General features: G+C 44.0%; 2 protein-coding genes across 7 annotated transcripts; one reads left to right on the top strand and one right to left on the bottom strand.

The window, feature by feature from the left end:
• Positions 1-458: 458 nt before the first annotated feature.
• SLC25A30 (solute carrier family 25 member 30) lies at positions 459-24,205 on the bottom strand. Of its 3 annotated transcripts, XR_003519226.2 has the most exons (11): positions 24,080-24,205; positions 17,305-17,425; positions 15,952-16,099; positions 12,939-13,033; positions 11,623-11,708; positions 9,738-9,833; positions 8,941-9,065; positions 7,318-7,456; positions 5,654-5,734; positions 4,103-4,711; positions 459-1,345 (listed from the first exon to the last, which is right to left on the bottom strand). XR_003519226.2 is itself a non-coding variant. In XM_027590252.2 (10 exons), exons 2-10 carry the CDS (start codon positions 17,366-17,368, stop codon positions 4,670-4,672), a joined length of 876 nt encoding a protein of 291 aa, XP_027446053.1. In that variant the 5' UTR covers positions 17,369-17,425; positions 24,080-24,205; the 3' UTR covers positions 2,083-4,669. The 3 variants fall into 3 exon arrangements, 2 of the variants coding, with proteins under 2 accessions (XP_027446053.1, XP_027446054.1); XM_027590252.2 differs by lacking the exon at positions 459-1,345 and having other exon boundaries at positions 2,083-4,711; XM_027590253.2 differs by lacking the exons at positions 459-1,345; positions 5,654-5,734 and having other exon boundaries at positions 2,083-4,730.
• On the top strand, positions 9,032-17,298 carry LOC113920080. 4 transcript variants are annotated; one of them, XM_027590255.1, is made up of 5 exons: positions 9,032-9,160; positions 9,569-9,767; positions 11,133-11,201; positions 16,732-16,911; positions 17,062-17,298. In XM_027590255.1, the coding sequence occupies exons 2-5, from the start codon at positions 9,657-9,659 to the stop codon at positions 17,080-17,082; spliced, it is 381 nt and encodes a 126-aa protein (XP_027446056.1). In that variant the 5' UTR covers positions 9,032-9,160; positions 9,569-9,656; the 3' UTR covers positions 17,083-17,298. The 4 variants fall into 4 exon arrangements, 2 of the variants coding, with proteins under 2 accessions (XP_027446056.1, XP_027446055.1); XR_003519227.1 differs by lacking the exon at positions 16,732-16,911 and having other exon boundaries at positions 9,569-9,705; XR_003519228.1 differs by lacking the exon at positions 16,732-16,911.
• Positions 24,206-24,431: the final 226 nt, after the last annotated feature.

Below are 24,431 nucleotides of genomic sequence, written 5' to 3'. Positions count from 1 at the left end.
TCCTTTTTGCATTTGGAGTTAATATCTTGTTTTAAATTACAAAATACAGGCTTTTGAGAAACCAAAACCTATTAATTATGTATAAGGAAAATATTTCTAATTCTTTCTACCCTATGATGGTCAAATTTTGTGTCAACTTGGCTAGGCTATGGTGTCATCGTATGGCAAACACCAGATGTCGCTGTGAAGATATTTTGTAGATGTGAGTACCATCCATAATCAGTTAACTTTAAGATTACACTCCATGATATGGTGGGCCCTGTCTAATCAGTTAAAGGCTTCAAGAGAAAAAAAAACTGAGGTTTTCTAAAGAAATTCTACTTCAAGACTGTAACAGAGGGGCGCCTGGGTGGCTCAGTCATTAGGTGTCTCCCTTTGGCTCAGGTCATGATCCCAGGGTCCTGGGATTGAGCCCCACATCAGGCTTCCTGCTCGGCGGGAAGCCTGCTTCTCCCTCTCCCACTCCCCCTGCTTGTGTTCCCTCTCTCTGTCAAATAAATATATAAAATCTTTAAAAAAAAAATTTAAAAAAAAGACCATAACAGAAATCCTGAGTTTTCAGTCGGCTGGCCTGCTCTCCTGATTTCAGACTTGCCAATCCCCCACAGCTGCATGAGCCTATCTCTTAAAATAAATCATTTATGTATACACACGCAGACACAGACACACCCTGCTGGTTCTGTTTCTCTGGAGAACTCTAATACACACCCTTTAAATCCATTCCCTACAAACGTTAAGTTTGCTTTTTTCCCTAAGAACTGAGTCTATGGTATACACAGGAGCCTGCACCTTAACTTTTTCCTACTTAATAACCTATCATGGACATCATTCCAAGTCAGTAGGCTGAGATCTAACTCCTTCTTCTCAAGAGCAACATAGTAAGCCACTGTATGGATTATTATTTAAGCAGGGGACATACAGACATATAGGTAGTTTCCAGGGTTTTTTTGCTCTTCATTCTATTATTTGCATCAAGCTTTCAAGAAACCTATTTATACACACTGCCCTTGTCTTGTATTCCTATGTTTTAATTCAGAATGAATCTAGTTATAATCTACCAAAAATTTAGTGTCTTATTTTCCCAGCTGCCAGTTTAGAAATAAATCACCTGGAATAAAAGCCAAATGTGTCTTAACAGGTACCATAATGTGCATGAGGGTTCTACTGTCCACATGCCTTTGAGAAATGCCAGTAGCCAGTGGTTCTCACTAACCTTCATGTGAAGTCAATCCTGTACATCATTTAATCTCTCAGGGAAGAGAACTGAGAAAGCGACCCTTTTTCCCCGACTCTCTTTTTTTCAATAAACCACCATGTTTAATTCAAATGTTAATAAGACAGGCACCTAGAAGAAAAAAGATATGTTTTTTATAATCTTATGGATGAGGTTTTATTTTTTAATTTTAATTTTTGTTTAAGTAAGCTTTATGCCCAATGTGGGGCCTGAACTCATGACCCTGAGATCAAGAGTCACATGCTCCACCGACTGAGCCAGCCAGGCGCCCCAAAAATATTTTTCAGCGAAAAAATTAATGACCTAGTTTGTGTGTCATCCCCTGGCTCTTCTATGCCAACCAGAGGTGCCTTTGCCTGATCCACAGTTAACAAAACATCCCAGCCCCTGTCTCTAGCCGACACCAAACACTGAAAGGACTTAGGGAACCTGAAGGCACAAGGCACTCATGTCATCACCCTGGTGTTCTGCATCTCCGAGGGACCTTTCCGAGCCAGTCCATGAATCAAAGTCACTGGCCTCTACTGGGCTACAGAGGATTTCATACAGTGGGACGTGACACAGGTGTCCAGGCAATTAAGATGATGATCCTGGAGCGCCTGGCTGACTCAGGCAGTAGCGCATGAACCTCTTGATCTCAGGTTATAAGTTCGAGCCCCACATTGGGTGTAGAGATTATCTTAAAATTAAAAAAATAAAAAGATGACCCCAACAACTTCTCCATGAGGAGAAATGTCTGTAGCCACCTTTACAAGTCCCATGTATTTCTACTCCAACCTTCTGGACTCTTTGAAGCTTGTCTTTGTTTAAAGGTCTCTATCCAAAATAACCACAAATCATTTGGATCATTATGTATTATTCTAGTTTATTAAACAATGAACAAGGTTTATGCCACATAGTCCAACAATGCTTAAATAAAGAGCTTGAGTTATAAAGGCTTATGAAAAATGTATAGTCTTTACATAATACATACTATTTCTAGCTCATGAATAAATACAGAGAACAGGAGCCATTTTTATATCACAGATCAGCAACATTCAGCATCGATGATTACACAAACCCACAAGCAAACAAAATCCATTATCTTCATTTTAGTCATAAGGCTAAAAGTCCTTTTGCCACATTTAAGCAATATCCAAGGGGGTGGGGGACTTGCAGTCACACCCCCAAAAATAAGGGGACTGGGTCTCCAAGTCCTTAAGTTCTCTCTTGCATGAACTCCTTCAGGAAGCAGAAAAACCAGAACAGGTTAAGATCCTGTTCTATAGAACATGTTTAATAAGTCAACACTGGAGAAAGAATCCATTTTTGTCTTAAAAACATGATCAAGTTTTATAGTGAGGTTTGAGCTTCTTTTCATCCTGGTATGAACATGTACATAATTTGAATAAATTGATACAATGAACGCTGACTCTTTACGTGGTCTTCAAAATGGACTTGCTTCTACTGTTTTAGAAATTATATGTACACTTAAAAAATATGTTTTCTTCATTAAAAAAAAAAAAGTGGTTCTTAAAAAGTAATCCTCTAAACTCAAGGAACTCAAAAGTGAAAGCCTTTCTGAGAAAGCCCTGACCAGGTTAATGGAATGTTTTGGTAGGAAGGAAAAAAAAAAATCTCCGTCTAAAAATACAGTTCAGTACCAGGAGCAGGGCCCAAGTGAGCTCAGCTCTGCAGTCACATCTAGAGTGGGCCCCGGGAGCTGGACTTTCAACTAAGTCTTTAATCAATTAACACCTAGACGCCACTCCACCACTCCTTCCTTTCTCTTTTTAATGACTTTGTCTCTAGTTTGGAAATAACAATTCTGCCTCACAAAATCTTTTTTAAAGTAGACATTAATATAAAGAAGCAACATGAATGTGACTGGCAGGAAAACGGCTCGATCCCCCCAAAAATCCTACACGCCTTCGATTCTGGGTTCAAGGGAGGTGGTGACCCATGGCAAGAACAAACTGGAAACCTGCCTGCCTAATACTGCAGAAGGGTCCACCCCAGAGGCCCCGTCAGTGTGTATTCAATGTTCTCAAACGGTAGAACCAAAGGTACCCAAGTAGCTATGTCCCCTTCTCTGGGCTGTTTTCTAGAAGTGTAAAAGTTCTTCAGGCTCTTGGAGTCACTTTTTATTCTGAAAAGAACAAGATGAAGGCAAGAAAGAAGAGGGAAAATGATTTTTGTTGTCTTTGGAGAAAGAAAGGAAGAGACTATATACCTCTTCCCGAAACTGGAAAACAGGTGCAGCACTAAAGAGATAGTTTCTGAAATTTCAAGCAAGTGTTTTCCATCCAAAACCAAACAGGAAGTCCGAGACAGGACATATCTTAATAGACATAACCTTAACTAAAGTAAAAACTGAAAAATCTGGAAAAAATCAACTCTTCTATTCACTCGCAACATCTTGCTAAAGGAAAACATAATAAAACTGTAACTTAGACTGTGTTCTCTCTTTTCACAAGGCCTTTGGCGAGGGCCTTTGCTGGGGATTCCAGTGAGAATCCTGTCATGAAACCACTCTCTTCTGTACACCAGCCCGTTGATGCCGGGATTCTGGCGGGACAACAGCACGGCTGAGGTACAACGCCTACCCTCCAGGCAGGTACTACCAGCTACTCTTGTCTTCATTTGACCCTCAACATCAAGAGAGGTTGTTATCCCCATTTTACAGACTGGTATAATAAACTTTGCTAAAAATTGGAGCAAAGTGCTAACATTACCTAAGACTGAACCCCAGCTGCCTCAAAGATCTTCCATCAACGTGGATCCTGCCATGTTCAAAGCCAACACATCACACGGTCACGGGTTTAGAGATCAATACTTTGTAACAACTCTTCACAAAGGTCAAGCCTTCAAAGGCTGAAAATCACTTACTGTAAGTGAAGGATCCTGCCAAAATCGGAAATTATAAAGCAGTGCAGTATTCCAAGGATCTATTTCCTGCACTGTTTACACCTGAAGTTGAAAGGTTGTGAAATTTCTTCAGCTGACAAGAAGTGACAGTCCCCACAAGTTCAGGAACAATAACACCCTCTTGGAGGCTCCAATCCATGGCTCCTATGAGCTTCTCCAGAGCAGTCTGGCATTCTCAGCTGTGAGCTGAGACACAACAGGGGCTCCTCTCCCCTGAAGAAAACGACACACAGTTCCTGATCTTCTCGCAAGTTTTCTTTAGCAAGAAACATGCGTTCCACATGCGGTCGTGGAGTCGAAGGGCACTTGCATGGTAAGGACTAGTGTTCGGATGTTCGTTTCTAGCATGAAACATCTGAGGCACAGCTGACCACACACAGCAACCAGAACTAACCCCATCTTCATCTGTTGCTCACGCTTCAGAATCTGTGATGAACCAAGCAGTGAGAAGCAGCGTGACACGCAGGAAGCTTTATTGTTTCGGAAAGGGAGCGTTTGCAGAGCGCTGTCTCAGGCAGCCTTGACTTGTCACAAATCCAATTTCTTCAACTGCTCATATGTCACAAAGAACTGCAGTTACTGGTTAAGGCTGACAAAGAAGATGCTGTCTTAACAACATGGACACATAAAAACAGACTCACAGACAGCACATTTAACAGATATGTCTGGGCAGACCACGTGCCTTGGACAGGATTGAACATGAGGGGCTCCATCCTTACCCACCTCAAAAGATCTTCCCATTAGCCTTCCCAAGGTCAGCCTGGAACAGAACCACCACAGCGGAGATCTCTAAATCCCCTCACATCAGCTCCCAGAGCCTCTTCGAAGATGACATCCCCCCTGAATAGCTCTGGCGACCGCTGTGGTGGGCAGACTTTCCAGAACAGTGAATTCTGTGTGAAACAGAAAGACAGCAAGCCCTGGGAAGCTCTCCCCAAGGGTCACGGTGAGGCAGGCCTTCAGCAGCGGGGAGGGGCAGATAAAGAGAAATAGGGATGGTGAAAACCACATTCCCTTCTTGATAATTCTGCCCTTCCGTGTCTAGTGAACCGTCGCTTCTTTCCTCCCCACCACTTTGGCATACAGGAAACAGTGCTAATCGGCCAAATAATTCAGGAGCTAATTCCTGTTTATCTGCAGGCACTCTCTAAAATAAGCATTCTAGAATACTGCTGCCAAACCGCATCTTTCCCAAGGGTGGCTAGGGATACCAAATCAATCCCTGTCTCTCTCTCTACTCGTAAGTATTCTCAGCTTCGAAAACTGAGTCTGAATAGAAATCTGTATTGATGTCAGTCCCTTTCAATAACACCAGCACTAAACCAAGAGTCATATAGCCCAGCACAGAGATTTTATACCTGCTGAGATAGAAACTGAATCATTATTTCTTAGAATCAGAGGAACTCAAAAGAATAAAAAGCCACTTCTAAATTATCATTAATAATATGACAGTTTATACAATCTTCTTTTAGCTACATCTTTTTTCAGATGTACTGCGACAAAAAAGGATACAATGATATTCCAAGGACCAAGTCTCAACCAATTTGGCCAAAATCCTTTATACAGAGCAAAAAACCCTTCATTCTTCCATGTCTAAGGTGGGGGAGGGAGGGGGGACAAGTTAACTTCCAACTTTCCAATTAGGTCAAATGCGTTCATAATTCGTTAGTAGCCAGACTGAATGATCTATTTTTCTTAAAAATAAAATCCTGTTTGAAAAGACTTTAAAACCTCACTGCCCTCTGCCTCTTTTTGTTCTTTAAAGGATTCTGCATGGGAGAAGACAAAGGCTCCGTGTCAAACCAGCCCATGCCCAAGCAGGCAAACGGCCGCTGGAGGAGCGAGAAATGAGACTGAATCCCAACTGGAGTCTCTTGCCTCCTGGCCCCATGCACTCACAAGCAGGTGGGAAATAAAGAAGTGAAGCAATGGTGGTAAAGACCTAATTCGGACCACCGCTACTTCACGTCACTGGGTGGAAAAACATGCATCTCTGCTCCGCTGAAGCAGCCCCTGAAATCTAGGCTGTGCCAGCATCACGCCAGAGGGCAGGAACAGCAAAGGGGGCCCGGATCCTCGGCTGCCGGCAATCTAGTCGGGGAGACAGCTGCGAACTTGCATCCCCTCATGAACAGGAGGCCCCACTGTTTAAACTGAAAATTACAGGGCGCCTGAGTGGCTCAGTTGGTTGAGCGACTGCCTTCAGCTCAGGTCATGATCCTGGAGTCCCGGGATCAAGTCCCGCATCGGGCTCCCTGCTCAGCAGGGAATCTGCTTCTCCCTCTGACCCTCCCCCCTCTCATGTTCTCTCTCTCTATCTCATTCTCTCTCAAATAAATAAATAAATAAATCTTTAAAAAAAAAATAAACTGAAAATTACAGTAAGAGTGATGTGTTCTTCTGAGAGATGTCCGAATGAATGAGATTCGTTCCAGTAGGACTCGAGAGGAGGGAGATACACTTTGGAAGGAGACACAGTTCCACTGTGATGGCAGAAAATCTGACTATTTTCTCTACCTTTACAGCAGAGCCACGGTATAAAGGAAATACACTTTCATTTCTAAAGATTCATCTAGATTCTGTATTTATCAAAGTTAGCCCCAATGTGGCCCAAACTGGGTACTATCCCAGGGCTTTAGAGCATCATTCATGTTCGTTATAATAGCCCTCAAAATTTAGTTACTTCTACGGTTAAATAGATGTATACAAATAAGTGTGCATGTGAATATGTATGTCTATATTCACACACACACACACACACACACACACACACATATTTGGGGGGCAGTTTCAATGACTGAAACAAACCACTAGAATATTGAAGATTAAGTAAAATAAATTTGCTTATTTCATAAGTGTCCCTTATTATTATTAATTATACTAACAAGGCTTACTACACATGAATCCAAGCACTACACTGTTTTGTAGGCATCTCAATTTCTTACAATAACTCTATGACATACGTGCTATTATTGTCCCACTTCACTTACGGGGAAACTGAGGTATAGAATCTGTACCTTGACCAAAGTGACACAATCACAAGTGACAAACCCACAGGTTTGTCTTGCTCTAACCCTTGTGTTTTTCGTGATAAGAAAACTCTTCGGGGGGGACAAGTAAACTAAGGAGCTGGGAAAGGACCTCAGGACCCTGCCCAGGGGCACATCCACGCTCACCTGTAACAAGCAGTCCAGGGTACCTGTGTAGCCAGAACACCTGCCGTCCCGAAGAACTCTCTGATTCATCATCCGTGTCCTCACAACATCGACGGGGTTGGAGGCCAGCGCCCCAGCCAGACCACAGGTGAAGCTTGAGCTATGAAAAAAGATACCAAGGGAAAAACAAACAGTTTGCCACCACTGAGCCGCAACCACCACCATCAGAAGCAGGAAGCAGCCTCCTCCCAAATGACGCCAAAGTGACATGTAACAAGAGGAAAGGGTTCCAGGAGAAGGTCCATCACTAGAGCGCTGCACAAACTTCTTAAATATGGCACTCATTACAGTGGCTTACAAATTCCGGCCCCGACTAAGAATACCTTTGAGGTTCTAGAATGTCAAAGAATCATAGAAACATGAAGGAATGTCCTCCAACGACGATCTATTGCATCTATTTGCTATAAGCAGGACTCAGAGTAATTTTAGCCCCATCACAACCGTACCACTCTTGGAGAGCAGAGAAAAAGATGTCTCACTGTAATGCCCCCCAGGGGTCTCCGGGGTCTACAAAACTTTCAGTCTCACAAGACTAAGACCACACTTGGTATCAATCAGCTCCGGGCAGGGTTTCTCAACTTCCACACTCCTAATATTTTGGGACCAGGCAAGTCTCTGTTGTGGGGGGCTGACCTGTGCACTGTAAGCTGCTGGCCTCCACCCAGCAGGTGCCAACAGTACTCCCCAATCCTAACAATCAGAAGAGTCTCCAGAAATTGCCAAAGGTCCCTTGAGGGGCAAAATCACGCCTCAGTGGATGAAACCATGATACATCCATATTAACTTGCAGCTATTTAAAAATACGTGAAATTTGTTTGTACTGACATGGAAAGATATTTGGAATATATTATTAAATTTAAAAAAGCAAGTAAGAACAGCAAATACTGCATGGTACCACTTATAAGTGGAATCTATAAACAAAAAACAGAACCCGTAGAAACAGAGTAGAAAAGTGTTGCTGGGGGTGAGGGATGGGGGAAATCGGAAGAGGTTGGTAAAGGGGCATAAACCTTCAGCTCTAAAATGAACAAGGTCTGAGGATTTAACATATAACAGGGTGACTATAGCTGATAACACTATCATATAACTGAAATTTGCTAAGAGAGTACAAGTTAAATGTTTTCACACACACACACAAAAGGATAAATATGCGAGGTAATGGATATGTTAATGAACTTGGGGGGGGCAGATCCTTTCACATTGTGTATGCGTATCAAATCATATGTCATACGCTTTAAATAGCTCACAAGTTTGTCAGTTATACCTCAATAAAGCTAAAAAATTGAAGTAATATAAATAAAAAGTAAGAGAATGTTAAGCATGATCTTGCTTGTGTAACATGTACACATAATATACGTTTATAGACATATTTGCATGTGCCTAAAAACCAAGCTGTTGACCATGGTTACCTATGTAAACAGATAAGGACTTTTACTTTTTCTTGGTTCACTTCTGAATTGTAATTTTTCAAATATGAGAATACTTTTATAATAAAACTTTAAAATTTCTATATATTTATAGCAAATTGCCACCCTGAACTCATGTATCCCTAAAATATCATTTTTTTAAAATCTCTAAACATACAGCAAGTGGGTATACACAGTGTCTCCCATTAGGCCCGAGAGAATCAGATGCTTCTTGGTGAGGTCATAGACCGGAAGCTCCACGCCGACAACGATGGCAGCCCTCTGGGCCGTAAGGGACACGCCCTGGGTAAAAATACGAATAACCAAGATTCAGACAGCTCTCCACGGAACAGGCCTTGAAAAAAACTACAGAGTGACAGAGTAGAAAAGACCAGAGGGTAAAGAACTCAGAAGCTCCCATGCCCAGTTCTGATCTGGCACTAACTGTATGACCTTGGCCAGACCCTGGCCAGGCCAAGTCGCCTCACAGAGGCTCTGGTTTCCTAGTACATACTGAGAGCACTCTGCTGGATGACCTTTAGGGTCTATTCTGTGAACTGACAGGTGACTAGATTACCAGGGAACAGCACTCCATACCAGCGCCTGCCTATTAAAGGTCTTCACTTAAGGACCAGGAAACCCCACAGATCAAAAAATCCAGCATAACTATAACCTAGAAAACCCTTCCCCTTTTTTTTCAAGTAAACAAATGAAAAAGTGCTCAATCTTCACAGATTTTCTTATGCATGAATTAGTCAAAAGGCACTTTAAAACTATGACATATTCTTTGTATTCCCATTTCACAGGTAATGAAATTAAGAAAGAAAGTAACTTCGAGGGTGGACGTCACTCTTCTTCCCGTACACCATTTTGACATTCGGATTAAATAAGAGGATGGAAATAGGAAAAATAAATTCAAAGAAGGAAAACGGGGAAGAACTAAGTAAGGAAGTTGGCTCTGTTTTGCGGACTTACCTTCCACAGTCCCCTTGCTCCCTCTTGCTGGTAAATGTTAATGAAGTTGCCTATCATTCCACCTTGAAAGGTGCTGCTTTGTGCTTGCATCCGTATCTAGAGGTTATTTTAAAGACGAACATGAGAAGGAAAGCACATTTCTCTCCAAATGTAGACTTCTGAAAATCATTCAATCTGTTGTTTACTAACCACTGAAAGACTCGCAGTATAAACAGGACTGTAATGCTAGTTTAAAACGCCCTTTGTAGGATTTATAAGGATTTAACATTCATAAGGATTGGTTCTGAGGCACTTTGGAATCAAAAGATGGATTTTTAAAAGTAGTCTTTTGAAAAGGAAAGAAAATGACATATTTCCTTGTAAGTTACTGAAGAGGAAAAGAGAATGTGATGGTATGCTGAGATTTCACATAATTGATAAAGAGTATCCAGCACACTTGGCAGCACTAAGCATGGACAAGCATATTTCTTAAAGTAGTTACTTCAAGCCACTACTATTTCCAACCAGCTGAACCCAAAGGTATGCAGGCGAGCTGAGCACGAGATGACCACATGATGCCCGTCACACTCTGTTACACTTGAACTTACAAATAAACTTGACAACGGCTGTGGAATTCATATGACCGAGATTCCAACATAAAAATAATGTTTGATATAGCTCTCTACGTTTTTTAAAGGGTTTTCTCACTAAAAATTGGTACCTTATTTTTGTTTAGAAAGCAATTATCTCTAACTCCTAAAAGACAGTGTTACTGCCATGCTAACATGGGAAAATAAACCAAACTACAGGAACTGCCTTTCTATGAAGCCCCAACAAATGTTTAAGGTATTAAGAGGCATATGGATATTTTTCTCCACTTTCCCCCAACAAAATCCTAGCAAAAGCACCTTCACATGTGCTGCACCTTCACTGTGCAGAGGTGTAGTGTGCTCCACATACCGCTGATGTTTGTCACAATCTCCTATTAGAGTGAAGGCTCTGAGGGCAGGGTCCTTATCTTACTCATTTTTGGACTCTAAGCATGTAGTACATCAACTGGTAGAAGGTAGAAGCAGTGAACACTGGTTAACTAATAGGAACAAAAAAGGAGAGGGAGGGACAGAGACAAACATCCTCAGAGCATTGAAAAAGCAAATCCTGGGTGCCTGGGTGGCTCAGTCGGTTAAGCATCTGCCTTCGGCTCAGGTCATGATCCTGGAGTCCTGGGACTGAGCCCCGCATCAGGCTCCCTGCTCAGCTGGGAGTCTGCTTCTCCCTCTCCCCACTGCTCATGCTCTCTCTCTCTCTCTCATTCTCTCTCCCTCAAATAAATAAAAATTAAAAAAAGAAAAGAAAAAGTAAGTCCTGCCTAATTTCTATTTTGTTTAATTAGTTTATTTCCTTATCTTTTTCCAGAAAGGATCTAAGGAGGCCGTATCTCTGGTATTGGCAACAAGGTCATCCAATGCGATATGTCTAACTGTGGTAAGGAAATATTTCCATTGGTATTTCCTAAAATCAAGTTAACAGATAACATCACATGTTCAGAAATGATCATGAGTGAACAGATTTGTGTAGAACTTGCAGCCCATCCATTTTTAATGAACCAATAAAACCTGGAAGATTTTCAATGAAAAATGAAATTCAAATGTATCCAAGCCCAAATTTTTTTTCTGCTTAATCGCCAAAAACCTTGTCTCCACAATGAGCTCTACTTTGGAGTTCCTCCGTATCAGCGGGAAATCCATCCAGTGGATGTTTCTAAGTTAGAGTCTTCACGGCACTTAAATTATAAACAAGTTCACACATACAGTGTATGTTATATTTGCAGCTTTTCATTATCTGAATGTTGTTCTCAGTAAGAAAATGTGGGGTATGCCTATAAGATATGGATCGTACTGCTTACTTTCAAAACATCAGTTGGATTAGCGATGGTTGAGGATACGACTCCAGAGAGAATTCCACACACCACATTTATCAGTAGAGTTTCATCTATAAACAAACACATATTATTCAACTTTTCGTATACACAGAGCTCTTCATATCAGTCGCTTAAATATAGGTGTAACTCGTACATGCCACTTGTACATCTTCAGAGAATAGTAAAATTTCTATTTTATGAATAAAGCAATTTTTTAAAGATTTTTTATTTTTTTTAAGTAATCTCTATACCCAATACAGGTCTTGAACTTATGACCCTAAGATCAAGAGTCGCATGTTCTACTGACTGAGCCAGCTAGGCAGCCCTGAATCAAGCAATTTTTAAAATATCAGGAATTTTGCTGGCTTAACAGGATTTTGCCTAGCAAAATGACTTGATATCCAAGAAAGGAATGTGAATTATCATGCAAAGTGAACAACCATGTACCAATTCACTTTTGTGTGTGTAAATGCAGACCACTGTAGTAATTACGATGAGGCATATCCCACAGAAGAATAAAAAAGATACACTCCCGGGGCCCCTAGGTGGCTCAGTTTGGTTAAGCGTCCAACTCTTGATTTTGGCTCAGGTTATGATCTAAAGGTCCTAGGATCGAGCCCATGTCAGGGTCCATGTTCAGCGGGGAGTCTGCTTGAGATTCTTTCTACCTGCCCTTCCCCCCACTCGTGCGTGTGCATGCTCGCTCTCTCAAATAAATACATAAATCTTAAAAAAGAAAAAAAAGATACACTCCTAGGAGATACCGAGAAGATAAAAGTTTTAAAGCACACTGTATTTATTTAATGTGAAATATACTGAAGTGCTAAAGCATCTTAGCTCCTCCTGTTGACCACTCTCACATAACAGCTGACTAGTGCTCATCCCATCGTAAAAACAAAAAGTTCTACGGATTAAAGCAAAGTCACAGAGTCAACTAGCAATAGAGTATTAGAATTCAGTTCTTAATACTAAGAAGGGTATTCACTGCTTTCCTGAAAAACAGGTTATAATTCCTGATTTTAGAATTTTTAAGTTGGCTCGAACTACAATAACACACCCTCTAGTCTGGGTGTTTTGGAGATGAGGATAACTAAAAATTTGTTAAGATTGCTCTTTTAACTGTCACTTCAGCTAAGAACGATGTGCTTTAAGCACCATTCATTCAGACTTTACATCCAGAGTTCTTCTCAGCAGTAGTAAAGTCACAATCAGGCTCAAGAAAATCTGATCTCGCCTTGACTAGAAAGACACACAACCCCCCCACCTCCTGTCCACAAGTGGAAAAGAGATTCCCCACTCACCTTCTGGGTGTTCAACAAACAGCCGCTTCAAGCTCTGGTAAATGCCTATCTTGATAGTGCCATAGGAAGCCTGGCGTAACATCGCAGGGGCAATCCTGTCAAACCAACGTACAAAAGGACAAAGAAATCCTAAAAATCACTTTAAACCCTCTAGAAGACAGACACACACACACACGCAACCACGTGTACCTTCCACAATCAAACTACGCTAAACCAGATTTCTCACAATTCAAGATCCAACAAAAATATAGCTGGGTTCAGTTAAATTTGTGCCAGTTATTAGTTCACGAGTGAAAGCTCAACCCCTTGTAGTTATCCTTAACGAAAAGTTAAGTGCATGTGGAGTTCTAACTTGCTCACCGGTGTTCAAGGGAAAAGGCTCTCCTTGCTCGGGACAAAGTGCCCAGTGAAATCTGCCCTCGGCAAGCATCTAGCATTCTTCCACTGCTGCTCTGGAGCTCATCTCCCACCTCGTCGGAGGCGCTGTTCCGGTCATTTCCTCTCCCTCTCTTAGCCTTCCGGACACCAGAGCCACCCTGGGGCAGTTATCCGCCTGCTGTTCCTGCACTTCCCACCTCTTCTCAAAATGCCGTCTGCCTTCCCTCCCCCTCTCTCCATCAAAACTGCCTCAGTTGAGGTGACCCGCTGACAACGCTGTCACTAAACTAAATGATGCGTTCCACTTAGCACCTTACACAACCTCTCTGTGGTATCTGCTACTGGCCACCCTCTGTCCTCCATGCAGCTACCTCCTCCCTGAGCTCCGTAACATCCCCCTCTCCTGTTTGTCTCCTCTTCTCCACAGCCTCCTCCTTCTGTCATCTGGGGGGGTCCCCAGAATTCCATCCCGTGCTTCCTTCTCTCCCCACTCTCCACACATTGCCATGCTTCCACCACTGTCAGAGACTCGGGACGCCTAATTCCTGCTTCCAACACGGATGCAACGATGCATTTCCAACTGCTCGGTAGATTTCTCAATGCGCATGTCCTATCCCCAGCCCACCTCCGGATCCAGAGTCCCACACGGAACTCACTATCCTCCCGTTCCAACCAGTCAGCTCGCCTCTGTTTCCCAGCCCGGGGAATGGAAGTTCCATCTACGCTTTGGCCCAAACCAGAAATCGAGACGTTAGCCTTGTCCCCTGCTTCCTCCACACCCCCTCCTATGTTAGGTCCCATAATACGTCAACCCTACGCCCTAAACAGCCTGTCTTCTTTCTCTCTGTCCCCAACACAGCACCTCTGTTCAGGTCCTGCTCCTGGCGCGACAGCCTGTTTCCAGTGTCATCAGTCTTTCATCCCGTCTCGCCACGACAGGACGGCTTCTCTTCACCATGGAAACCCTATCTTGTCAGTCTCACACTTAAAGCCCCCCAGTAGCTTCGGTCCGCCACGGGCATAGCAAACTCAAGTGCCTACAGGTGCCAGGCGGATGCCTTAAGTGACTGACGCAGGCTGGGTCCAACTGCACACACATACACCGCGTGAGAGGCTGAGGTTTCAGGAAACCAGAGAAGGCCTCCTTGATGCCTGCTCCTATTATCCTAAGTGAACGAATGTGGGCCCAGATGTTGACTTTTTGCAAGAAAATGGAATCCCAGGTTTGTGTGTGCAATTTCTCATAGCTGAAAGAGTGGCCCAAGTGAAAAACAAAAACCTTTGGTGACGGGTGGGTGGGAGGGCTGTGAGGCCCAGATTTGGGACCTATGGTGTAGCGGATGAGGTCAGGATGCTTGGCCCGTCCCGAGGCTGTCCATGTCCTGACCCCTCATTACGGCTCCAAACCCAGCTCTTACTGCTCACCAGCCCCCACGCTATACCCATGCCGAATTACTTGCAGTTCGTAGAATATACTGTGCTTTCTTGCACATTCTACTGGCTCTGTATAAATACAGTTCCCTCCTAACTTCACCTGGCTAACTCACTCTTCTTGATCTTGCAAGCTCGGACCGGGCGCTGCCTACATCAAGCAGCCTTCCTGAAACCCACCCTCTTTCCTGTCCCCACACTCTGGGCTTGACACCCTGCCTCCACCAGACTCTAGTACTCATCATCAGACGCCGCTGTGTCCCCCGTTCCCACGTCTGCTGTCCCCACTAAATGACAGCTCCTTCACGACCGTGTGTTGCTTGCTGATCCCCATCTGTCCGCCCAGATCCAGTCTTTTAACCTTCTCTGTGATGCTCTGCGCGCCGAGAGGGTGGTGCCCACGGATTACGTCATTCAGGTTCCCCTGCCAGCTGACTTCCAGGTGGATTCCACCAGTAGACGATGGGATGGAGGGAGGCAGGAGGAAGAGGGATTCTCCTCTCCCTGGGCACTACCAAAGCATCCCTCCACAACGACTGTTCGCTCCTTCAAGGCTCCAGTCTTAACAGGCTCTGCTAACGCCATTCCCGTCCTTGTTCTCTTGGTTCTAGGGTTGGTACCAACTTCTCACCTGGATAGTTTCTCGGTACCTCAATATCCCTCCTTTGTTCCCTGGCCCTTAAGCAGTGCCTTCATTAAGGTCTCCTCACTGAAACCACCCCAGCGAGTTCTGTTTTCTGCAGGGACTCGGGCTGACGTAGGCACCTGCCATACTCACTTTCCCATCCCGCACCCTCACGCTGTTCACTCAACGTTGGATTCAAGAAAAGTTGTTCACAGCCCTTACCCACAGAGGATACTCTGTCATTTTCCTTACAGCAAAAACCTCAGTAATTCAGAATAGCCAAGGGGAAGGGCTTTTTCCAGAGTGAAACACCAGTGAATTATGGAATGTTTTTTGGAAACAAATGTAATTTTTGCATTATTACCTATATTTGAATATAATAAAAACATACTTTCACCACAACGCTCATTACATAAAAGATACATAGAAAATAAAGCTGAAATGAAAAACGAAAAATCTGCAAACTACTTGCTCTTTTCAAATATATCTCAAATTTCTACTTTTTCTCTATGAAGCCTTAGTTTTCAGTCTATTCATTTGGAAGGTCAATAGTCAAATAAAACACAAAGGTCTACTTACCCTGAGTACAGAGCTTTCAGCCCTTCTTCTCTGCCTATCTGCACTAACGCATGCAACATTCCTCGATATCTGATTTCTTTAAAGTTTGCATCATTTGTCTGGCCTTGAATCTGGAGCCGTGTCTTCGTTAAGTCAATTGGAAAAGTACCTTAAAATTTTTTTAAAAAGAAATATTTCACTTGGTAAGAAGAAATTCCACTAAATAAAGGATACATGGTGATCTATCACTGAGGAAACATTTCAACTACAATGTAAACTAAGAAATGTTATTAAAAAATAGCAGATACTTTGCAATCTTTTCTCTATTTAAAAAAAATTAGGAACCAAAAGATTAAAAAGACCCCAGAGATGCATAAACCTATTTTCCTTTCTTTACGTTTTTATGTAGTTCTCATCCTACTCTACCTAGGATCTGAGAGGCTGCACTGCTGTGAAACACAGGTACACAGAATGATTTACACAAACAGGAAATTTTAAAATATGTTACTGTTTTTTGCATCTGTGAAAGCTAAAATCAGGTTCAATATGAACAAAGAAAGAGAAGTTCATTTTCCAAAGGAGTGTCTCACTTTGTGTCCTGCAGTCTAAAAGCAAATCTGTTCACGCAGCTAAAAATGTTTAATCCAGTGCCCCACGGAGAGTCCACCCAAATATGTAACACTCACTGTCAGCACACTTGATCCACCGTGGCAATGGGAGAGCCCACCCACACGGGCAACCAAGTGGGTAGGTGGTTCCCGCGCCTTCACCCCTCAGCCCTGCTCCTCACTGGCTCCTCAGGGGCAGCCCCTGTCCCAGGACAGCAGTGACCGAGCCCTGGAAGCACAAGACGTGTCCAGCCCGGCACCTGGCACTTGGCAGCTGCTCAGTGAGGATTTGTTGAGTGAATTATGCCAGGAAATAGACAAAGATAACCGGGATCTGATGTGGCCCTCCACTGCAGAGGAAGTCACAAATACGGTACGGCTAAGGGGCAGGGGAGGACCTGGGAGCTCCTCCCAACTCTCTACGGCCCCAGGCGCTAACAGGGGCAAAGTGGGGGAAAGGACAAGGAGCGTAGGGACAGATGTGATCTAAAAATGACTGATAAACCTTCTGTTTGATTAACAGGTTCCACTTTCTCCACACTGAACTTTGAACTCTAAACGGCTAGGCAGCCAAAATGACTCTGTGTTGGAAAAACATACCAAAAGAAGGCAATTTTGAAATCTGAGATTAACATTTCATGCTCTCACGTGCTGTGCTTGAACCACAGTCACATCAAACACCAAACAGCGACCTTAACTTCTCATCGACATCCCGACGTCCCGAGCAGCAAGCAAGCGACCTGAGTCGGCCCCTTGGGCTCCTTACCGCATTCCGCTGTAATGGAGGCCAGCCCTCCGTACACAAAGGGCTTCCAGTTGAGGGCCGACATCTTCACCACGGTCCCTTGTCCTGGATCAGAGAAACATAGCCTCCGATAGGGTTTTTCCTGGACACAAAAGGAAGGCATGTCAAAGTTGTAACTCTGTGCACAAGAAGTTTCTTCTTTAAACCTGTGTTCCATTCGGAGAGTGCCATCAGATGCTACCGGTGAACAACGCCCCCCACCCCCACCCCAATTCCCCAGGGGAGCCTCAGCTTCATAAAGCAAACCTCACTTTATCACTTGCCTTTTTTTTTTTTAAATAGCTTTTGATTTTTATTTATTTATTGAGAGAGAGAGAGAGAATGGTAGAGAGAGAGCATGAGAGGGAAGAGGGTCAGAGGGAGAAGTAGACTCCCTGCTGAGCAGGGAGCCCCATGCGGGACTCGATCCTGGGACTCCAAGATCATGACCTGAGCCGAAGGCAGTTGCTTAACCAACTGAGCCATCACTTGCCTTAAATCTCATTCAGGCCTCAAGTAATGCAATATGCTGATCCGGTGATACGGTGAATGTATTTAGTGGAGCACAATGGAGGCTATTTTCTGGGTAGTCCATTTTATCTAAAATCCATTTTCACTCAACAAATATTTGCCATTAGTTTGCCACTGTCTTAGTGAGTCCCTCAGGTGCACTAGAGCAAAAAAAAAAATGTTGCAATCCCGTGTACTAAGGTAAAATGATAATTACTTAAAAGTACCAAAATGTACTTCTAGTTCACACTCTATAAATGTCTGTTTTCTCTTCTTATCCATATGCCATTAATAGCTGGGAAGAAGCTTGGTACAAAAGAATGAGGTGGCATCCCTCCTAGGGAAGTGCCTATTAACCCCTAGGCTTTGTCTTCATCAACATCCTCACCATCCAAGCAGCCAACACAACCAATTAGTGGTGGAGCCCATACTTTTATTGGCTAAGCTAAATAAAATGCCTAGCTTTTACTCCTATTGTGGGGATTTTTTTTTTTTAAGATTTTATTTTCTTTTTTGACAGAGAGAGACACAGCGAGAGAGGGAACACAAGCAGGGGGAGTGGGAGAGGGAGAAGCAGGCTTCCCGTGGAGCAGGGAGCCCGATGCAGGACTCGATCCCAGGACCCCGGGATCATGACCTGAGCCGAAGGCAGACACCTAAGGACTGAGCCACCCAGGCGCCATATTGTGGGGATTAAATACACAGTTTTAAACTAGCACAAAACAGACACTCAACAATTGTCTTCCATCTTCCTTTCACCTAAAAGGTGCTCACATGCCGTGAGAAGTATTTACACACCTGCCATACCAGGTCCCCCATATTCATTACACATTCTTCAGTTTTATGCACTTTCAGTTGGTAAATCTGCCCATTAACAGGAGAAACATGCCAATTAACAAACATTTGCATATATACTATCAGCCATAATTATTGTGGTTTGAAATAAAATTTCTAATTTATTATAGTCATTATTGGTGAGCAATACACCCAGGGTTTTGACTCTGCATGTTTCAGGAGTTTCTCAAGACTACATTTCTCAAGAAAGGCCTGCCACAAGTCATTACTGCCAAAAATGTCAGTTTGCAACAAGGCCCAGGGGCTTGTTTAAACTAAGAAAAAACACAAGGAACCCAAAGGAGATTCTAATTACATCTACCAGTGGCTATTCTCATTTACAGACATTAACCGAATTCAGACTGGTTACAAGTGAGTATGGAACCTCTATGAGCATGGAATCTGAAAAATCTTCATTTGCTTTATGTGTTTCAGGACCAAGAACAAGCCCTGACCCCAAAAAATCATCTCAGCTCCCTATCATCCTTCCAAACGTTTAATAATATCTGTACGTAACTAATTCTTAGCCTTATGAGATTCATAATATAATGATTAATACTATAAGTTATATAGACTGTCAAAACACATTAATAATAAATCCAATAATTCATTAACTGTCTGCTAGTACCTTCCTTAATCTACTTTTGGATTCTGCTGAATTCAAGGTAAAAAAAACAAAGCAATAACTACGTAACAGTGACCTGTGGAAGCACTATAATTTACCATTAGAAAAGTGTCTGATACAAATGATTTCAGTGGATCCCCCAACAAGTTTGGGATAGGAAGACAGAAAAACAGACTAGGAAATGGAGTCTCAGCAAGGTGCCTTGCCCAAGGCCACACAGCTGATGGGGCAGAATTGGGCCTCCAACCCAGGGGTTCTAATTCCAAATACAGTGTTCTTTCTGCCACCACCTGAAGCTGTATGTGATCATAAAGGAGTGATGGTGTTTTAATTAAGGAGAAACTATTACGAAGCAGCTTCGAAAAGGTAGTACTGATAAGCTGCATCTTATCAACAACAACAAATGTGCTTAATTTAAAAGTCTTGAGAGAATATAATATTCAGAAGGTAGACAGTCAATCTAAACAGCAATAATTTATTTTCCCAATACACAGTATACAATGATAGTGTTCAAATAAATTTTTGCAGTTGTTCACAGTGGTGAAATTCACACATATAAAATAAGTCATTTTGGTGAACAATTCAGTGGCACTTCACACAGGATGTCGTACCACCACCACCTCTATCTGGTTCCAAAATATCTCAAAAGAAAACGATTACCCAGTTGATTCCCCACTGCCCCCTCCCTGTGGCTTCCATCTGGTTCTTATTTTCTTGTGATACTATGTAAGCATTAAGCATCTGTGTGGCACATAGGACTCCTTATTAATAGTTCCTAACCTGACTACAGAGCTTCGGAAAAGTATAGACATTAGGGTTCCACCTATGGAATGAGGATCTCAGGGACATCACAAGCATCTGTACTGTTACTGTAAATCAGTGAGTTAAATATGTGGTGGCCAATTCATACCTTGGAAATACTTACCACTTAAATTCCCATTTTAAGTACTTAATTCTCAGAGATGATATTAGAGTTGACCCTCCTTCTTACTCATCTTATTTAGTAGTGACTTTTTTTCTACACATACATATGCGTGTGTGTCTCTCTCTCTCTATAGAGAGAGAGAGAAATATATATGTGTCTGCATATATAAAGACACACACACACAAGCTTTCCTGCAAAATGTCAGCAAAACTTTATGGGAAATGGAATCATAACTGATCTCTAATTTAAAAACAAAACAAAATATTTTTTATTTTTTTTTTAATATTCTTGCCTTTTTTTTTTAAAGATTTATTTATTTGTTTGAGAGAGAGCATGAGAGGGGAGGGCCGGAGGGAGAAGCAGACTCCCTGCTAAGCAGGGAGCCCGATGCAGGACTTGACCCCGGGACTCCAGGATCATGACCTGAGCCGAAGGCAGTCGCTTAACCAACTGAGCCACCCAGGCGCCCCTAAAACAAAATATTTTTTAAAGACTCTATTGCCATATGGCCTCATGCCATCTCACTGATTAACTCTCTGGTTTCCTGCCACTACTTATTTGTTTTACTAGCTTAGTTTTTGTTTTTTGTTTTGTTTTGTTTTTTGGGGTTTTTTTAAGATTTTATTTATTTATTTGACAGAGATAGAGCAGAAACACAAGCAGGGGGAGTGGGAGAGGGAGAAGCAGGCTCTCCGCTGAGCAGGGAGCCCGATGCGGGGCTCGATCCCAGGACCCTGGGACCATGACCTGAGCCTTTCGGGCTCCATCCCAGGACCCGGGGACCATGACCTAAGCCGAAGGTGGACGCTTAACCGACTGAGCCACCCAGGCACCCCTACTAGCTTAGTTTTAATGGCTACTTTTGGTGACTTTGTCTTCTGTCAGTTTTTTTTTCTTTTTTTAAGATTTTATTTTTAAGATTTTGAGAGAAAGCGACAGAGAGCCAGCGAGTGGACGAGCACAAGTGGGGGGTGGAAGGGGCAGAGGGAGGAGAAGGAGAAGCAGGCTCCCCGCTGAGCAGACACCTGGCCGGGACCCGGGGGAGGGATCACGACCTGAGCCAGGATCCTGAGCCAAATCAGACACTTAACCAACTGAGCCACCCAGGCGCCCCTATCTTGTCAGTTTTGATATTAACTTTTCAGTTAGATCAAAACCCAAAAGTTCTGGGTTCGAATGCAAATATTCAACTAGAGCTCAAAACTGTGTGGAATTGCCTCCCCCGGGGTTTGAATCAAGTGGACGGAGAACACACCGATTTGTCCCAATTCAGATGTACCACCGCCATAAACTCATCTTCCGCAAATGAGGGTCCATTCCTGCGTCCCTGGTTAAACTGTACGAAAGTACCTTCTATTCAATTACAACTTTTAAAAATTAGATAGGAATAGGGTAAAAATTACCTTCAGGCTCCTCTCTTTTCCTTTCCCAACGCTAGGACAAGATTATTGAGCAGTTAAGCCTACTGCCCGCCTTCCCAGGTTAATGTTTGCTGGGTCAAAGAAAGAATACTTTAGGGACACCTGGGTGGCTCAGTCGGTTAAGCATCTGCCTTTGGCTCAGGTCATGATCCCAGGGTTCTGGGATCGAGTCCTGCATCGGGCTCCCTGCTTGGCGCGGGGCCTGCTGCTCCCCCTGCTTGTGCTCTCTCTCTGACAAGTAGATAAAAAGAAAGAAAGAAAAGAAAAGAAAGAAAACTTTAGCTAACTACCAGAGAGTATCAGTAGTCGGTCAAACATGCAAACAAGAAAAGCTTCCAGCTAAGGCTGCAATAGGAGACATTATGTCCAGTATGCCATGCTGGCCACAGCAGGCTGAGACAGGGCTCCGGCTATCTCAAGCTGAAATCTCTGTTCAGTAAACCGAACCATTTCTTTGTTTTGGAGTGCTCTTTAGAGGGGTTTTTCTCACACACATTAACCTCCTAGCACCATTTTTTGGGAAAATCCCAACTCTACTCAAGTCCCAAGAATGACAGGCCAACACAGTCAGGGAGATCGGTGTCCTTAGCAGTCACTAGTGTCTGGACGACATCTCAGCCTGAGATCCAGGGAAGGGATTATAACTTTGCAAAGACTCCAGTGTCAGGGATAGCAGTGCCTGTGGATCACTTCCCACTTTGCACTCCTCTTTAGGCCAACCCTCTAGCCAGACTAAACCTGGGTACCACCTCTCCGCTGCGTTATAAACACAATGCTAATAACCACAGCCATCATTATTGAATATCTTGTATGTCAGGCATTGCTATACATTTTCCACACTAAGGATTTTATTTAATCCTTACAACCCTATGAAATAGGTACCATTAGCCACATTTCACAATTGAGGAAAGACAACCTGAGAGAGGAAAAGTGACTTTTCCGTCACACAGCTACAAAGTCTGCAAACTAAAGTCTCCCTGAGGGAACACATGATCTTTCCTCTATGTACTACAAAGCCAGACACTATTTTCCAAAGGTTGTTAAAAAATATTAGCAGGTGGTAGTGTCGAAATTCTGCACATTCGGAATAAATGTATGATTTTCCTGCAAAGGAAACAAAAACTTTCCACCTATTTTTTTTAGTGTTTCCTAAGTGGAAATGTCTATATTAATTAAGGATTCCAAAAGACTCTCCCTACACTTAGGATATGTACCATAGCCTCTCTCCTACATTTTCTCTTACTCAGTACTTATTTTCTCTTTACCTCATTTGCACAGCTGCAAAGGGAGGTAAAATATAGTACAGTAATTGCTTCTGGAACTTCGGGAACCTTTCCAAGTTTCTGTTATATATTTAATTCTCGGTAAGTTCTTTCGAATTTACTTGTGTTTCCTTTTCAGTCTGCAGTCTTAAAACTGGAATCACTGTCTCTAAACTTCTGTGACCTCTTAAATCTTTGTTCCCCATATGTCTGCCTTTCACAGACTCTTATTTCCCATTCTCTTTAAAGGTACAGTATAGAAAATAAGCTCATCACAGACTTATGAAACGGGGAATTTAAAAGGAATCTTAGAAGTCATTCCTCATTTCATACGAATTAATTGAGCCCACGACCACAAAACTTGGCAGAGGCAAAGCCAAGACCACAATTCATGCCTTTCAATTTTTTTCACTACCTGAGGAAGATGAATCTAGAATCTGTAGGACAGTCCCAACACTCTTCTGCTATTCTTGCCCAGGAGCAACAATGCTGAACACTGCAAATGCTTTACATGAACTTAACACCTGGAAAGACGCTAAAATCCAGAGCTACATTAACCTTCCAAGCAAATGAAGTGCACCCGTCCCTACAAACGTGAGCCAACCTGGCGTGTCCCAGGAGCAATTCCGAGTACAGTGTGCCCTCTCCCAGAGTAGGAAGCTCTTGGGGACCCGGGTAGCGCACTCTGAATAAACCGCGAGTGGGAGGGATGCAGAGGCAGGAAAAACACACCGTGGGGGCCGGGGCGCACACGCTGAGATGCCACCCACACGGGCCTCACACTTGGGACCTGTGACGCTGGGACATAAGTCACCCCCCGCCGCCAAGTGATTGAGGCCCTGGAGCCGGCGCCCCTGCTGCCGGCGCCCCTGCCGGAAGAGCGCGACCCAGCCCCGGCACCTCGAACCCCAGGGAGCCGGGCTCCGCACGGGAACCGGGGAGCAGCGGCAGCCCCCGAGCACGCCCCGCCGCGTCGGCGCTCTCCCGGGCCGCAATCCGACTGCAGTCCCATCCCCGGCCGAGGCCGACCCGAGGCGCAGCACCGGCCGCGGCCGGGCAGGGAGTCCCACGCCGACCGGTTCCGGACGCCGCGGCGAAAGGGGGGCGGGCCGGCAGAGGGGCGACCCGGAGCAGGCACAGAGCTGCCAGCGCGACCGCGGCCCGGTGGTCAGACACTTACCCGGCGACGACGGCTCCGCCAGTCCTGCTACCGCGCCCCGCTGCACCCGAAGCCAGCCGGCACCGGAGCTGGAAAAAAGGCTGCTGAGCAGCGGGGGCGGCTCAGGAGCTGGCGCGAGGCCCCGCCCACCCCTCACCGCGCGGCCACGCCCCCCTCCGCGGCTCCCATTGGCCGCCCCGGCCGCGGTCACGCCCATGGCAGCCGGCGACTGGCTGGCCTCGGAGGGACCCGGGCACTGAGTAGCCGCTCCCGGCGGACAAGGGTGGGAGCTGTGGGAACTAGGTGATGCCTCCCCACGGCTTCGGGTCCCGGCTCCTCAGTGAAAGAGAAACTTTAGAGAATGCACCGAGAG

This window comes from Zalophus californianus, chromosome 3 (genome assembly GCF_009762305.2).
Source record: "Zalophus californianus isolate mZalCal1 chromosome 3, mZalCal1.pri.v2, whole genome shotgun sequence".
Taxonomy (NCBI): domain Eukaryota; kingdom Metazoa; phylum Chordata; class Mammalia; order Carnivora; family Otariidae; genus Zalophus; species Zalophus californianus.
Note: the sequence above shows the minus strand (reverse complement) of the source record. Positions and strands in the feature narration are given on the sequence as shown.

Bases quoted from the DNA above. Each gene is read 5' to 3' on its own strand.
- LOC113920080 (XM_027590254.1), top strand. From the start codon at position 9,657: ATGGAAATAGGAAAAATAAATTCAAAGAAGGAAAACGGGGAAGAACTA. The intron at 9,768-11,132 runs GTAAATGTTAAT...ATCTTTTTCCAG, and splicing joins CCCCTTGCTCCCTCTTGCTG to AAAGGATCTAAGGAGGCCGT. The intron at 11,202-16,731 runs GTAAGGAAATAT...CTGGCTCCTCAG, and splicing joins ATGCGATATGTCTAACTGTG to GGGCAGCCCCTGTCCCAGGA.
- SLC25A30 (XM_027590252.2), bottom strand. From the start codon at position 17,368: ATGTCGGCCCTCAACTGGAAGCCCTTTGTGTACGGAGGGCTGGCCTCC. The intron at 16,100-17,304 runs GTAAGGAGCCCA...AAAAATTTTAAG, and splicing joins CTCCATTACAGCGGAATGCG to GTACTTTTCCAATTGACTTA. The intron at 5,735-7,317 runs GTGAGCGTGGAT...CCCCCACCTTAG, and splicing joins CCCTGGACTGCTTGTTACAG to ACATGGAAGAATGAAGGGTT.